The 16,978-nt window shown below is 38.9% G+C and overlaps 1 protein-coding gene across 3 annotated transcripts in view; it reads right to left on the reverse strand.

Moving 5' to 3' along the window:
• Positions 1-619: 619 nt before the first annotated feature.
• Positions 620-16,978, reverse strand: part of GATM (glycine amidinotransferase) — a 48,704-nt gene continuing 32,345 nt past the window's right edge. For all 3 annotated transcript variants that reach the window (XM_058427546.1, XM_032176137.2, XM_058427545.1), the window contains exons 2-9: positions 16,036-16,254; positions 8,753-8,948; positions 7,589-7,779; positions 5,882-6,019; positions 5,558-5,722; positions 4,310-4,373; positions 3,406-3,522; positions 620-1,719 (exon numbers count right to left, since the gene is read on the reverse strand). In XM_058427546.1, coding sequence (XP_058283529.1) covers positions 1,607-1,719; positions 3,406-3,522; positions 4,310-4,373; positions 5,558-5,722; positions 5,882-6,019; positions 7,589-7,779; positions 8,753-8,948; positions 16,036-16,254 — 1,203 coding nt within the window. In that variant the 3' untranslated portion in view covers positions 620-1,606. The remainder of the gene's footprint in view (positions 1,720-3,405; positions 3,523-4,309; positions 4,374-5,557; positions 5,723-5,881; positions 6,020-7,588; positions 7,780-8,752; positions 8,949-16,035; positions 16,255-16,978) is intronic.

The raw sequence follows: 16,978 nt of genomic DNA on the forward strand, positions 1-16,978 counted from the left end.
ATGCCTGTTGGTCTCTCTTTCCTCTGTGGAAAATGAAACAATCTGATCAGCTAAGAAAATGTAGTGAAGGTGTGGAATAGCTACTGTGGAGGACGCAGAGAACTGTGTAGCAGAATTGTCGGGTAGTATTTAGGCTGGCAAAGATATACCCTAATGTGCACCAAGCCACACAACTGGATAGATTTCTCAAGCAGAATTCAGTCCATGTGTAGGACTAACAGGTGTTTCTGTAATGGATGTAAAAGGAACACCAGGATGCAAAGGAGTTCAAGGCATTATTAGTAAGGGTACAGTTGAAACCTGTGATTCATTTCAAAGTACACATTCTAGGCAGATTTTTCACGAAAAAAACAAAAAACATGCAGCAACTTAAGAACAGAGACTCTTCCCTTCCAGGGCCTAGGATTACTCCTTATACTCAGAAGATATTCAGATATTTTTGAATGAGTGAATTAATTAATTAACAAACAAAAATCTGACTTTGCTAAACATTTCTGAATGTAAGTATTAGGTTTACTTTTGTGATGAATATGTTGATTATTTTAGAGAATTAGAATTCTGTACCAAGAGCCACATTCCTATAATTTACTTATACTAAAATGACTAGACCAATGTCAAATTCAATCTGGAACACAAAAGTTTATTAGAATAAAAATACACATACAGTATCAACACTAAAATTATTTCACATCGCATTTAGGTTTTACCTCCATTAGTTTTTTTTAATGCTTATAAAGTCTATGCTCTAAATAATTTGCACATTTGTAAACAAATCTTAGATGACCAAAGATGCAGTGTATCTATCAGATATTGAATATCAAAACTTAAGGATGGGAACTGATAGCGAAATCCAATTACACTAAACATTCCTGTAAATTTTTGGAAAGAGAGGAAAAGATTAAAATAATTCACTTGAAATGAGGTAAGATGTATATGAAAAGGTTTTTAGTAGCATATATCACAATGTTGAGATGAGAATATTAAAAACATTCATGGAAAATTCACTTTGATGTTTTGCATAGTCTAGGTTATTTTTTAAAAAACAAAAATTTAAAAATTACCCAAATTCCTTATTAGAAAAAGAGACAATTACCTGGTTCTACTTAGGATCTGTGTATGTTCTAAGTCTTTCTCTCCTTTAGAAAAAAAGAGATTATCTGGTTCTATTTAGGATCTGTGTACATTCTAAGTCTTTCTCTCATTTAGAGAAAAACATTCTCAAGTCTATAGAAGAGGAAAAAAAATTAAGATTAGGAACAACATTTCAAGCTGCCTTTTGGAAAGAAAATTAAAAACAGAGGTAGATGGTTAATTATTAGTGGCCAAGTTACTCAGGTGACTAATTTTTTCTTGGTACATATTCACCAAAATTTTATACTTGAAGCCAAATAGTAAATAACTTTAGGAGTAGAGAGTAATACCTAGCGGAAGTTATTTTCTTTATGTCAAAGAAAAGTAATAGAAGCAAACCAGGCTTATGACCCCTGTTAAGGAGATGATTGTTTAAAGCACTACAGTTCATGCACTTTTTAAAGCAGGAGAATGAACCTTGCCCCTAAGCTTCTTAGGTGTATCTGAGGCCAGCTACAAGCTCCATCAGGCCTGTTCAGTCGAAGTAGGACTGTAGGGTGCCTCGGCGCCGGACATCGCAGGTCCAGCAGTGGAAGCCTCCTCCCAGGGAATTGGCATTACGAATGTTAACTTTAATGGTAGTGATACCTGCATTGAAAGACAGATGAGGTCAGTTAGATGGACTAACATGAAGATTCTCATAGAGAAAGTAGGCCTACAGACTTGGAGGAGTCCTGTGGTTCTAATCCTTAAGGATACCCAACCCAGAATAGTCTTTTCTCTTCCAATTTTATTTTCACCCACTATATTTCATCTTCTAATGTAAAATCTTCTCCAAAAAGTCAACAGAGAACTCTGAAGTTTTGTTCTATTGACTATTCACAAGTCAATAGACTGAGTAGATGTACCCACCAAATGTTCAAAATGGCCAAGTACTAAAATCTCAAAGCCTTTTAGAATTATACATTAACTACTTTGTCAGACTGTTTCTAATTTTACCATGTTAATTTAGTAGGCAAAGCAAAATTTAGCTGACCTAAAAAGTTGACTTTACATATTCACATATAAGGAGAGTTTATCTGATAGAGATTAACTTCACCAGGCCACCATAAGGAAACAATGGAACAGAGCTGGTGTTTTAATATCTGGGTTTGTATGGTTATACAGGTACCAAAGCAAATCCAACAATCAGTTTAATCTGGTACCATCTGTAATGACAAGGCTATGATGTGCATAGCCTATTTAACCAATGGTATTTAGGAAGAATCTGTTGTGTTAGACATAGTGGGGTTTTAAAAAGAAAATCTATTCTTCTTCCTCAAGGAGCTAATTATTTTGAGAGGAGGATAGGCTACAAAGTCACTAAAGGGTCCATTGGTATAGCCAGGGAGAGGAAGGTGGCATGAGCCATTCAGAAAGACTTTCCTAGTCACACACGGTGGCTCACACCCATAATCCCAGTGCTATGGGAGGCATAGGTGGGCGGATCACTTGAGGTCAGGAGTTCAAGACCAGCCTGGCCAAGCCCTGCTCTACTAAAAATACAAAATTAGCCAGGCATGGTGGTGCATGCCTGTAATCCCAGCTACTCAGGAGGCTGCAGCAGGAGAATCACTTGAACCCAGCAAGGGTAGGTTGCAGTAAGCCGAGGTCACACCACTGCACTACAGCCTGGGCGACACAGCTCTGTCTCAAAATACACACACACACACACACACCCCTTTATAATAGCTCATATGAAAATCCTTTCCTTCAACATTTTTCTCAATAACACTAGAATCATTGGTCTAAATTTTGAATATCAAGATAAGTACACTCCTACTTAAGTAAAACCTGGTCCTGCTCTTCAGTTCAAAACTGAATGATTTAGTAACACACTTTCTTGCATTTCTCTACTTTGTTAACTATGCTTATCACACATAAAAGTCACTTCTGCATCCGTACCCTTTGGAGTCCTTTGAAATATGTGATGACAGGACGCTTTTAAAGGACCCACAATGATTTATTTGAAGAAGGGCTGACCAAGCTATCTGCTCATCCTGCAAAGGGGTGGTTTTCTGCACATGGGCAACAAAAGGTTGGCTAAGTCATATAAGATTTATAAACTTATTGCTAAGGGGATGTCTCAGGAGCTCAGGATGCATCTCCAACTTTTTGGGGCTACGTGTATTGAAAATAAAAACACTGACTTTCTGTGAAATAATAACTTGGTGCCTCTAAAAGGAATCAAAAGTGAATTAGACAAACCATTTATCAAACCTAGCATGTCATTTCTTTAGTTCTTCTCATTTAACATTTTCATGTATGACAACATGTTTCATTTGTTGTACATACCCAGCTTTTCAAACATCTTTTGAATTGGAACTTCATTGGCATCCACCATAACACGTTTTTCATCTAGCATTAAGACATTCATGGAAAGCCATTTGGATGACATCCAGAGTGGATGATCTAAAAACAGCAACAACTGTTAAACCATGTCTGCTATCATTTTTGTTTAAAGCAAGGATTTACAAGTGAAGAATATTAAAGTGACAGCTCAATTCTTTCAGTAGTTCACTTTCCATGTGAACATTTATTTTAATCTTAAAACAATTTATCTGCAAATGGTATGAATCAATCTGTACTCATTATACATTTGAATTTCACCCTGTTTTCTTTTAAAAGTCGTATCTTGGCTGGGCATGGTATAATCCTAGCACTTTGGGAGGCTGAGGCAGGAGGATTCCTTGAGTCTGGGAGTTTGAGACTATTGCCCAGAGATGGTGTCTCACTAGGGAACACAGCGAGACACCAGCTCTACAAATAAAAAAAAATAACTTGCTGGGCATAGTGACCTGCACTTGTAGTCCCAGCTACTTAGGAAGCTGAAGTGGAAAGATCACTTGAGCCCAGGAGTCTTGAGGCTGCAGTGAGCTGTGACTGCACAACTGCACTGAAGCCTGGGCGACACAGCAAGACACTGTCTCAAAAAAAAAAAAAAAAAAAAAAGTCATATCTTGCTTTATGTGAGGTTGTTTTATTCTGTCTTCTCCTTACTTCATTTTCTATGGAAGAAAAAGTTGGGAACACAAGTCCCAGCCTTGTTCTGACGCTCACAGTCCCAAGCACCACTTCACACCTTACTGAGGAAACACATTCTCTAAGCTGCTAACATTTGGGCTGCTCTCTGTAGGAGAAAGATCCTTGGTCACTAAAGTAATTATTTTAGTCTATCAGTGTATGAAAGTAAACATACCGTCTGGGATGATTGGTGTTGGAGGAGTAATGATAGTCCATCCTGCTTTCTTGAAAAGATCAATCTGTAAGACCAAAAAAACCCCCCAAAACCGTTAAATCTACATATACTATTATTATTCTTAGTCTCTAATAGCCCTTATCAGTAATAATTCTTTTTGAGAAGCTGTCTTCTCAGCTTCCAAAATAAAGAAATTAAAATTTCTAAACATTTGGGTGATGTTGTCTGAATCCTAATTAAAAATATATATAAAATTAAAGTTAAAAAGTAACAGAAATGTTACAGCTTTTAAAGATAGTCTTATACTTTTCTCAGGTTTCAGAGACTTAAAAAACCAAAGATACTTTCCTTAAAAAATTCTCATTTTAAAAATTGAAAAATTTCCTGTTTAGTTACAAGAAAACAAAAATGTGACTACGTCAAACCCACAGTCCTTCTACTTCTTGCCCGTCATTTTGTATCTAGGACCATGGTATAAAGACAGTTGTTAGCTATGCATTCTCAAAGAACCATATTGTCCCTAGCGATCTTTTACAACTTAGCCATCCCTGTGTTCACATACCCACTTACTATACGAATAAATGGTAATAAAATGAAATGAATAAGTAGTCATGGTCATCAGGTCTAAAAATAAAAAACAGAAATGAACAGTGACACAGTATAACAGTGGTTTTTAAAAGTTGTACTGCAGCCTTGCAAGTAACAGAAAATCACTCATCACCTAACTGGAAGTAGGGGGCTGTGGACAGAAAGTAGGAGGCTGCAGGTGAAGGGGATAGACCAGCTGCAGTGCAGTGGCTCCGCTTCTCCCTACAGAGCAGGGTTGGCCAAAGGGAGCCTAACCCACTATAGAGGAAAGACAACCATTGCCTAGTGGCATTGCCCTAGCCATGCAAGGATGATCTTGTCCAAAATTCGCTGCTGTGGAACCACTGTTGCAAGTTATGAGATGATACCACTGTATCATCAAAAATACACACACATGCACAAACCTGAGGCTTTGACAACAGCAAGCGGCCAAAGTCTGATGATCCCATACTAATTATTGTGTCAACTATGTATATTTCTGCATGGTGGACATCTTGTAATAAACCATAAGGAATCCAATGTTTGATCATAATAATGTTGAGTATTGCTGAATCTGTCATTTAGAACCATTTGGAACCATGGAAGTACTTAAAATAAAAGTGGCAATTATTTTAGTTACTAGATTCTGTTGCTTTTCCAGAGTCCCAAGAAATCTCTTACCTGGTGACATGGTCGGTCAGGGTTGGAAAGCACAATACCAGGTCCAATGATGTTGAAGGTAGCATCAATATGCATGGGATTGGGATCTTTAAAGGAGATGATATGCACTCTGTAGTCTGGAGCAAGATGCCTACGCATCCATTCAATGCCTAGGTAGTTTGTAACCTGAAAACAAAAGAAAGACATACAATCGATAAATATTTGGTTCTATGTCTAGAAAGCTAAAAATATTCAAGGTGAAAAAAATTAGGATGAAAATATTTTAATTTGGAAGTAAAGAATACAATAATACAGTGTGAAATTTCAGAGGCAGCCTGCGTTTACCTGGCTTCTCTGTGCAAAAATATCTCTTCCAGCTCGAATGAAGTCAGCAGCATCAAAGCATGGCTCAAACTCAGTTGTCACAAATTTTCCCTGAGCAGCCAATTTGTGTCTGTCTTCTACAGAGTGGATGGGATAATCCTAATTGGAACAAGAATGAATACACACAGTGCATTCGATCATGAGAAAATTATTTATAAGGCATACAGTACTAAGAAAATTAGTTTAACATCATTTCCCAAAATATTACTACTCAGTTCTAGACTAAAACTTGCCTGGGAAAGAAGCAGGTCCATGATAAATAAACCAAAACAACAATAAAACAAGAAACTAGCATTACAGTAATTTTCTGATACAATAGTCCTCCTTTACCCATGATTTCACTTTCCATGGTTTCAGTTACCTGCAGTCAACTGTCATCCCAAAACATTAAGATATTTTGAGAGAAACAGAGAGACCACATTCACCTAACTGTTAGTAAAGTATATTTATATAATTGTTCCATTTTATTATTCATTATTGTTGTTAGTCTCTTACTGTGCCTAATTTGTAAATTAAACTTTATCATAGGTATGTATATATGTATAGGGAAAAACAAAATATATAGAGTTCAGTATCAGCATCCACTGAGAGTCTGGAACGTATCCCCTGAGGATGAAGGGGCACTATGACCTTAGAAAAAAATGGTACATGCCAGGTGAGATGGCTCATGCCTGTAATCCCAGCACTTTGGGAGGCCAAGGTAGGCAGATTACCTGAGGTCAGGAGTTCGAGACCAGCCTGGCCAACATGGTGAAACCCCGTTTCTACTAAAAATACAAAAATCAGTCAGGCATGGTGGCATGCACCTGTAATCCCAGCTACCCAGGAGGCTGAGGCAGGAGAATTGCTGGAACCCAGGAGGCAGAGGCTGCAGTGAGCCGAGATCACGCCACTGCACTCCAGTCTGGGTGACAGAGCAAGACTCTGTCTCAAAAAAAAAAAAAAAAAAAGAAAGTGATACAGAGGCAGTAACTGATTCTGAGAAGATTCCATGACCCGTACGGAAAGTAAACAGGATGAAGTCATTCTGTTCTTTTAGAAAAGGAATTTGGTCCCGAGCCTAACTCATACCATAAAATGAGATGCCATGTTTCCCCTGCCAAATTTGATTGGGAGTGGCAAAACTAATTAATTATTTATTTCTGTCTTTAAACCTAGAAGCTATTTTGATTTTTAAATTTTTTTCTGTAAAAGATCAAATGGTAACTGATTTAATAAGGGACATACATTTCATTTTACTGTGAATTTGAACTGTAGACCAGGTTCTTTTTCTAGAAGAAGAAAGTGAACTTCAGTCTAGTGACTTTTCTGGTTCCACTAATGAATAGTGGTACACCTGTAGGCAAGTTTTTCCCCCTGTAATGGAATGATACTACAGTATGATTAGGGTTGTTGTGAAAAACAAACAGGATTGAGGATGTAAATAAAGGGTTTAACCCAGGACCCAGAACAAGGTAAGCATCAAAAAGTGTTAGCCATTATTATTATTATCATAGGATCATTTACTCTTATCATATTCATCATAAAATAATCAGTATTTAAAAATAAGATGATGCTTTCGGTTTCTAAAATGCATAATATATACAAGGTATCAGAGAATCTCTATCTTACTCTTTGTGGATTATTTAGAAAAGTTAGTAATAAGCTAGCCTATAATTAGGGACTCACCTGGTTATAAAGCTCATCAGCCATCGTGGGCTTAGGAGCTGTTGTCCACTTGGCGCCACGGTGGAAGTAGTCTTTGATAATTGACCTGTATGCTCGGTACTCAAAGAAGCGTGAACGCCATGCCATGGGAGCCTCGATAATCTCATTGCCCACAACTATCAGGATGTCTCGAGGCATTGCACTGTATAAACCTGTCAGACCAAAAAATTCCATGACAACTTCAGTAGTGTTAATTTCCAAGACAAAAAAGGTCTATATAGGGCCAGGCACAGTGGCTCATGCCTGTAATCCCACCACTTTGGGAGGCCAAGACGGGCGGATCACTTGATCCTGACCGGGCTGGTCAGGAGTTCAAGAGCAGCCTGGCCAACATGGTCAAGCCCCGTCTCTACTAAAAAAATACAAAAACAATTAGCCAGGCATGGTGGCACGTGCCTGTAATCCTAGCTACTCGGGAGACTGAGGCAGGAAAATCACTTGAACCAGGAGGCAAAGGCTGCAGTGAGCGGAGATCGTGCTGCCGCACTCCAGCCTGGGCGACAGAAAATGGCAAAAAATTTGAGTAATACATACTAGATTGTTAACATGAATTCTGTGTGGTGGTGGGGAAGCCCAGAAAAAAAAGAAAAAAAGTGAAGGAATAAAGTCCTTGTACAAAGAGATCTTGAACCACCAAGTTTTCCCATTTGTAAGCTCCTTTCTTGCTATACAGAAACAGAGCTCTTAAAGGACTATCAGTATCACGAGATAAAAATTGAGCCAAGGATCAATCTAAAACTAGAAATTAGAACAGTGACCTAAGGCACAAGAACAGTCATGCAGCAATGTCACTTAAAAATAAAATGGAAATGTTTCTATTCCCCTTTTAATTTCTGTTCTTGAGGAAAATTAAATGAATCCACTGTTCTTATGTAAGGAAATGACTATAAAGTTTAGGAAAACTTGTTATTTCAAGGAGATTCCACTAGATGGAATGTAGTTTAGAATGTATACATCTTAATCATATCAACATGGACCAAACCATTCCTAAATAAATCTTTAAAGTTTTCAAGAACTAGCAAAGCAAAGGACTCTCCAAGAAATTTTTTGGAGCTTTCCCCTTATACATTAAGAAAGAAATTGAAAATTCAGACACTGGCAGTTTAGTTATCTGACATCACTTACCCGTAGACTCAAAATCAGGAGTTTTATACTTCAATGACCAGTCAATGGGGTCAGGCCTCCTTACTGTCACTCCTTCCATTTTTAAAATATTGCACATTTCTTCAATTTCAGCAACAGCCTTTTTCAAATGATCTTTGGGAAAATAATGCCCTCCATGCTTCTGGTAAAATGGCCAGTACTTTTCATATGTGTTGGCCTGGAAGTAGAAGCAAATAAACACAATACTTACAGGAGAAAAATACAGCTCATGATAGGTTCATAGGCAGTAAACAGCTCTTTGTATAAGGTATTGGAATTGAGACTCCAACCACTCCATGTTCAGTGCTGATCCCTAGCATTGAGCACATATGCTCTCTGGGCAGACATTCAGTATCTGTTGAATGAAGAACTCTAAAACATCTTGATATTTTGAGGCCTTTTGCTCCTTCTGCCTGAGATCTCATGACCAACCACTAACAGCATGTTTACCTTCAGACAGACTTGGAATCCTCTTGGCCAGTTTTTTTGCCACGCTTTGCAGACAAAACAGGACATAGCACTTCTATTAGAGAGCTTCAATAAAATGAAACAAGAGAACACACAAAGTAGCATAAGAGAATAAAAGCACTTATACTAAGCCAAAACCATGGGCTATCCACGCATCTCAGAATTCTGTCTGGAAAATAGCACCTCAAGATATTTTGTGAAGGGAAAAAAAAAGATATTTTGCCCCGTTAAGATCAGGAACATACTTTCAAATATGCTTTATTTCTCTTAAAACCCCATTATTGGCCAGGCATGTTTGCTCAGCCTGTAATCCCAGCACTTTGGGAGGCTGAGGTGGGCAGACAGCTTGAGGTCAGGAGTTCAAGACCAGCCTGGCCAACACGGCGAAACCCCATTTCTACTAAAAATTCAAAAATTAGCCAGGCGTGGTGGCACGTGCCTGTAGTCACAGCTACTTCAGAGGCCAAGGCAGGAGAATTGCTTGAACCCAGGAGGCAGAGGTTGCAGTGAGCTGAGATCACGCCACTGCACTCCAGCCTGGGCGACAAAGCGAGACTCTGTCTCAAAAAAAAAAAGAAAAAGAAAGAAAAAGAAAAAAAAACCATTATTGATTTTCCCATTCAACAGAATTAACACTTGCCAAAATTGTGTGACAGTGCAAATCTGCCTTTGGTAATTCCCTGTCAATATACCTCACACCAACCACACCTCTCCTTTTTCTAATCCATTCAGCCCTCACATCTCTTCCAGTCTTTTTGTCATACAAGAAAGTGATATGATAAGCAAATTCACAAATTTTTAATAACTGAAAAAAAAATTTAGAAAGTTTCCAGGGCTATGTGCATTTTAAGACAACCAAAGAGAAAACATTTGAATGCTTTAAAATGGCTCAGTCAGTTTGCTAAAAATTATTGTTGAATAGGGTAGGTGCAACAGCTGTTAAATATTGTTTTGTTTGTTTTTGTTTTTGAGATGGAGTCTCACTCTGTTGCCCAGGCAGGAGTGCAATGGCGCCATCTCAGCTCACTGCAACCTCCACCTCCCACCAGGTTCAAATGATTCTCCTGCCTCAACTTCCTGAGTAGCTGGGATTACAGGCGCATGCCACCACGCCCGGCTAATTTTTTGTATTTTTAGTAGAGACAGGGTTTCACCATGTTGGCCAGGCTGGTCTCCATCTCCTGACCTCATGATCTACCCGCGTCGGCCTCCCAAAGGGCTGGGATTACAGGCGTGAGCCACCGTGCCCAGCCAAAATATTGGCTTTCAAAAATATAAAAATCTAGACAGATTCTGCATTCAGATTGTTTTCCAAATGTCTAAGTTCTTAGTCAATTTCTCAATCATAAATACATTGAGAAATGTATGTAATGCATCTTCCCATTTTTCAAGCTAAATGAAGCAGAATGCTAACCAGAGAATCCAGACTAAGAAAAAGCCTTAAACCTTCATCAAAAGATTAGCAAAGCAATGTACATTGATATATTTTAAGTTTAAAAATGTTTTAAATGTTTTAAATTTTTGTTTAAAAATGTTTAAAGCAGGTATTTTTAAAATGTTTATTTATATAATTGATGAAATGACAAACTACTAGTCCTGATCATGTCAGATATGAGGGTCTCCACCATAAATCAGATAATTTCAGATAGCAATAAGTACTAGAAAGAAGGTGTAAAACTTGGTAATGGGCTCAAGTGTGTCAGAGTGTGTCTACTTTAGCTGGATATTCTCATTTGGTTTCCCAGCAATCCTATCAAAGAAACAGGGCAAGTTCTCATATGCTTATTTCACATGTAAGGAAAGAGGCTCTGGCAGGTCACATGCTTGCTAACTATCTGGACAAGCAGGACTAGAACTCAAGTTCTCTGACTGTTACTCAAAGAGTGTCCCTAATACATCATGGGACTTGGCCGTGTTATACTGGTTTGAACACTTCTAACTAGATGTGCAAAAACTTTTAAGACTGGAATTGCTTAACAAGTTCAAATTGTCCCAATGGCTTTTACTCATCAAGACTGATCAAATGTCTAGATGTTTAGCTCTTTAATGTCAAAGACAATATCTTTTCTAGATTTTGTGTCTTGACTTCCATTTTTATCTCAGTCTGATAAATATCAAATATATGAAAGTGGACCCATCTCTTGTTAGTTCAATATCCAGATTCACATCAGTTACGCTGGAATCCAGCTTGGTGGATAAGGAATAAGCCAAGAAACAGGTCTTTAGAAAAACTGAATGATGCCAGCGAAAGTCTTAAATAGAGGCTGGTAAACAAAGGCCCATAGGCAAATTTGGCCTGCTGCTTCTTTTTGTAAATAAAGTTTTACAGGAATGCAGGCACATTCATTTGTTTACATATTGTCTATGGCTGCTTTTGCACTATAATGGCACAGCTGAGAGTTGAGTAGTTGCAACAGAGACTGATGGTCTGCAAAGCCTAAATTACTTACTATCTGGTAGAAAGATGAAGTTTGCTGACACCTGGGGTCTGAATCATTAATTAGCTCTTTTACTAAGGTCTATAGGCAAACAGCAGGCTGAATTTCTGGCCTATGAAAAATATTATCATCATTAAACATTTTTAAAGACCAAGCTACCCTTTCAAAAAACAAAATAAAAGCACTCCACTGTTTTGTACTCCTAGGAATTTCTGCAACAGCAACCAGAAAGAGGATAATAATGACTCTTTATATTCCTCTCAGATACATGCTGGTACTACTCATCCATTCACCACTTCCTCCTTCTCATGCCAGGCACATCTCCTACAATCCACTAGGGACAAGAAGCCTTTGAAAATTTAACACTGGGTTACAGCAGATGCAGAGTTATGCTGTCTCGCCAGACTCATTCCAAAGTACCCTCCGTGACTATTTGTGCAGGGTGAAGCTTGCCTTGATAAATTAAACTTTGCTGGGAGAAAAAGGTTATTTGAACAAATGTGATTTTTTCTTGTAGAGTTTATAAGCTGGCAAAGGTTGGGCAAAGTACAAATGATCAGGGCACAATACGTTTTACAAGAGATAGCTAGAAATTGTTTACACTTCCTTTATAACCCTGCTAAATGAGCCAGCAATCATTTACCAAGTTGTTTGCAAGATAATGAACACTATATTAGATGCTTAGCATATGATGTTTTTAATAATCTGTTGCAAAGGTATGTCTGCATTCCTTGAACTTTTATACTCTTTCAAAGCCTAAAACCCTTTACAATGGTTTGCCAAGTGAATTTTTAAATACTGTCTTTGGAAGGCCAAGAAATGACAACAGAAATGTATTTATCCAGCTGTAAGCTTATATTACACTAATCTTGATTAATCTTGTATTTTATAAAAGGTCCTTTATCAAGGGCTTTATTTTTAAAAAGGCAAAAGCAAAACAAAAACATATTTGAGGCTGGGCACAGTGGCTCACCCCTGCAATCCCAGCACTTTGGGAGGCGAAGGCGGGCGGATCACGAGGTCAGGAGATCAAGACCATCCTGGCTAACCTGGTGAAACCCCGTCTCTACTAAAAATACAAAAAAAAAAAATTAGCCGGGCCTGGTGGGGGGCACCTGTAGTCCCAGCTACTTGGGAGGCCGAGGTGGGAGAATGGCATGAACCCAGGAGGCGGAGCTTGCAGTGAGCTGAGATCACGCCACTGCACTGCAGCCTGGGCGAGACAGCGAGATTCTATCTTAAAAAAAAAAAAAAAAATTATATATATATATATTTCATAGCAAATATTTACTATATTTTGCAGAACAAAAAGTCACAGAGCTTTAAAAAATTATGCTTCCAAACAATTAGGTTCCACATTCCTTTCCTTAAAATTTCTCTAGTACTTATATCTTCCAACATCTTCTGCTCTGATTGCCTATGGACAGTACTACATTATTTTTTCTTTTATTGTTCCCAAACTGATTAATACATGTGTCATTCTTCTCTACTACAAGGCACGGCCTTGCTTGCTAGGATCTATGCATGTCTTAGATTTACTTTTTTCTCCCTCAAAACCAGGCTTAGCACATGGCATGAAACAAATAACCATTATTTCCTGTCTAGAATCAAAGAGAGAAAGAGAAAAAAGAATAAACAAACAAAAAGAACCAGACAAATGAATGAAATCAATACTGCTAATGTTACTGATATCTACAACTATTACACCCACAAAGTACCTTTGGAATGTAATTGGCAAACTGGATCCATACAAAAATAATAAGTTGTTGTTTTGTCCTTTAAAATACTTAACATGTAACCTTTCACCTTTAGATTAATCCTTAATCCTGTTAGGTAGATAGCAAACTAGCAAACCTCTTAATATCTTCATTTTACTGTGGCCCAGAAATTTGTGGAATCTTGTACAAGGTCAAATAGCTAATTAACCGAGACTAGCTATCAAGTTTTTATCAAATACCTAATTAATCCCAGACTCCTGACTTCAGCATGGTACTTTTTCCACAAGCCCATGAAATGACAAAGTCTAAAGTCATAAATCAAGTGACAAAGAACTCAAAATTATGTCTGAGAATTCTGATTCTGTAAAATCGCATGATATGAAAGTCTATCACTTTAAAGACAAGTAGAAGGATAAATTATTGCTTGGATTTAAATTTTAATTTCACCCAATTAAAATGGTTAGGGGATGGGACTTTTCAGGAAAAGACTTAAAAAGACTACTATGCCTTTTAAAAACATGCGGATGGTGTCTAAATTAATCTTCTCATCAAATTCCAAATATCAGAACCAAAGATAGTTTCAGAACAATTAGAAGTTATTACTTTTTCTATTTCCCTGTCTTCCCAGTCTAACTCAGGAGTCATTTCCTTCAAGAGGACTTCTTAACTGGCCAGCACTTGGTCATTCCTCTTTCCTTAGCTTTCCTGGCACTTCAACTGCCTTGTCAGTCGATTGGAATAAGATACTTGGTCTTCGTTTCTATGTGAACATCATATCTCTTCATATAGAAAGGAAGATCTTTTACATTAATACCTCTAGAGCCCTGGTACATGGTAGGCAATATTTCTGAAGACCACAACAATGCTGTTACAGAACGTCTTTCCTCAATCCACTTTACAAATAAAAGTGTAAATATTCAGGAAAAATTTAAGGACATTAAAGATACATTTGTAACCCATTATTAATAGGAGTCTAGGCTGTCTCTACAATGTGGAAGGTGGTCTCTTAGATATGGGACCCTTATGCAGTATAGAACCTGAACACCAGCCCATAGAGGCCCTGGATATAAGAACATTACAGATAAAAACCACTAGGAGTTTTTGTTTGTTTGTTTGTTTGTTTTTGAGATGGAGTCTCACTCTGTTGCTCAGGCTGGTGTGCAACAGCGCCATCTCGGCTCACTGCAACCTCTGCCTCCTGGGTTCATGCCATTCTCCTGCCTCAGCCTCCCAAGTAGCTGGGACTACAGGTACCCGCCACCACGCCCGGCTAATATTTGTATTTTTAGTGGAGATGGGGTTTCACTGTGTTAGCCAGGATGGTCTTGATCTCCTGACCTCGTGATCCACCCGCCTCAGCCTCCCAAAGTGTTGAGATTACAGGTGTGAGCCACCGCGCCTGGCCACCACTAGCAGTTTTTAAAAAGGGAGATATTACTTGTTGCCAGGGAAATCCTGGAAGACTTTGTGAAAGGTGTCATTGAAGCTAGGTGGTGGTAGGTTTAAACTACAGACTAAAGGGCACAGGAAGATAGGTAGAAGAGACTTAGGTAGCGGCAAAGATGCAGGGCTTGTGAAGAAACATTGAGTAGTCTAGCTTAGCTGCCTTATATGGTTGTCTTATAAAGTCTGCTGAAAACCAGGGTGGAATATTAGAGGGGAGAGGGACTTGACCAGAAATGAACACCTGCTAATCTGCTGTACTAACAGATGAGTCCATAACTGGAATGGAGAATCCTGGAAATGCAGACAAGAGCCAGATTGTGAAGGATCTTGAATACCATGAGGACTTTATCCTAAACAACGCGAGGGGTGGTGGGGTAGGGGGGGTCGCCTAGCAAAGTAGAGGAGGAAAAGAAGGATGAGTAACATGATCACATCTGAGTTTTAAAAAATCACTTGGATTGCAGCTGCCAGGTGGTTTGGTGAGAAGAGTGAGTAGGAGTGACCAGTTAGGAGTTAACTGCAATAGTCCAGGCAGCAGATGAGCTCCCAACCCTTAGGGAGAGGCAAAGCAGAGGGATGAGGCAAGATTCATTTTGACGAAAGCCTTGTTAAACCTTGGAGAATGGATGCAGAGGATGTGACATAAGGAGAAATCGAAGATGATTCTTTTGTGTTTTAGCTTGATTAAATAGGAATGCCAATAATTAAAAGGCAGTAATGAGGAGGGATCCACTTTAGCAGAGTGCTGGCAACTGAACTCCAGATGTGCCAAGTTTGAAGTCTTGTGGCAATATCCCGTAAGGAGTTTAACTCATTGATCTGGAAGGAGTTCACTACTGAGATCCGGACCAGAGAGGAGGTGGGAGCGGTAGCTGTGAGAATGGCTAAGAGAAGGGGGCTGAAAGTAATATTCTGTTCAACCTTGGCATTACAGGCTGTGATGGAAGAAGATCTGAGGACAGTGAAAGAACTATTATTCCCAGAAAAGCTCTCTCAGAATCCAAGGGAAGAGCTTCAGTAAGGAAGCAATTATCATTGGTGTAAATAGTGTCAAATACCGCAGAGGTGTCAAGTAAGATAACTTAATCACTGGATTGAGAGGTCTGGGAGTAAGCTGAAGGGAAAGCAGTCAGAGGGTAGCACCAGCAGGTGAGGAGGGAACGCACTTTCAGACATGTGAATAGCCTTCCTTTACCTTCACCTCGACGGTGAACGGCGGAACACAGGCGTTTTCTGCTCTGCCCACTATCACTTCCTCTAAAGGGTCCCATTCGTTGTAAGAAGAGACAGGGCAGTCCTTGGGCAGAGGCTCAGTGGCCTTGTCATCAGCTGCACAGGAGTTCCGGGAGGAAGCCGTAGCTGCCTGGGTGCTCTGGAAAGTTCGCTGCACCCATCCTGTCAAGGTTCGTCCAAGCTTCCAAGAACAAAGAAAAGATTATTGTATTGCATTGCTCTATCAGTATTTGCAGAGAGGAGGAAGTGGAGATGGGGCAAAAATCCAGCATAACATTGCCACTTAAACCCCTTTAGAAGAGCGTAAACCAAGATGTGCATAATGTGTAGCTGGGTAGTGGGATTACAGATAATTTTTTTAACCCTGTTGTTTATCTACAAATTGTCTTCTTATCTATTAATTGCTGTAACTCTTTAAAACTCCTCAGAAGACCGTGTCCCCAGCGACCATACACCCCCATCTTTATCTCAGAATGCAATTCCTGCACTCAAGCTTTAAGCAACTCTTCTGCAGATGGGTCAGTCCTCCTCTCAGAAAACCATAGACAGCTGCTCTAAAACTTCCCGCCAGTCTCAGCTGGGGACGGAACCTCCTTTTCCCTTAAGTATCAAAGGTTACCAATATTAGGCTTTTTATTTTTTTTTTTTACAAATGAAAAGTTGGGAACATTTGTAAAGGACTTTATCTTTCAGAATAACCAGCTTCAAATCAAATTTTTTTCATCTTTGACATACACTTCGCATTCTTTGGCACTTCAATTCTGAGAGTGAGCAACTGCCATCTGCTCCATTTTACAGATGGTCCACAGTACCCTAGCCAAGATCAGGATTAGCTCAGACGTAAATTCAAACAACTAAAAAGGAGATCTAAAAACTTCGAAAGCCTTTTAAAAATGCATGGCCTA

This window comes from Hylobates moloch, unplaced genomic scaffold, assembly GCF_009828535.3.
Source record: "Hylobates moloch isolate HMO894 unplaced genomic scaffold, HMol_V3 SCAFFOLD_14, whole genome shotgun sequence".
NCBI classification, from domain to species: Eukaryota; Metazoa; Chordata; class Mammalia; order Primates; family Hylobatidae; genus Hylobates; species Hylobates moloch.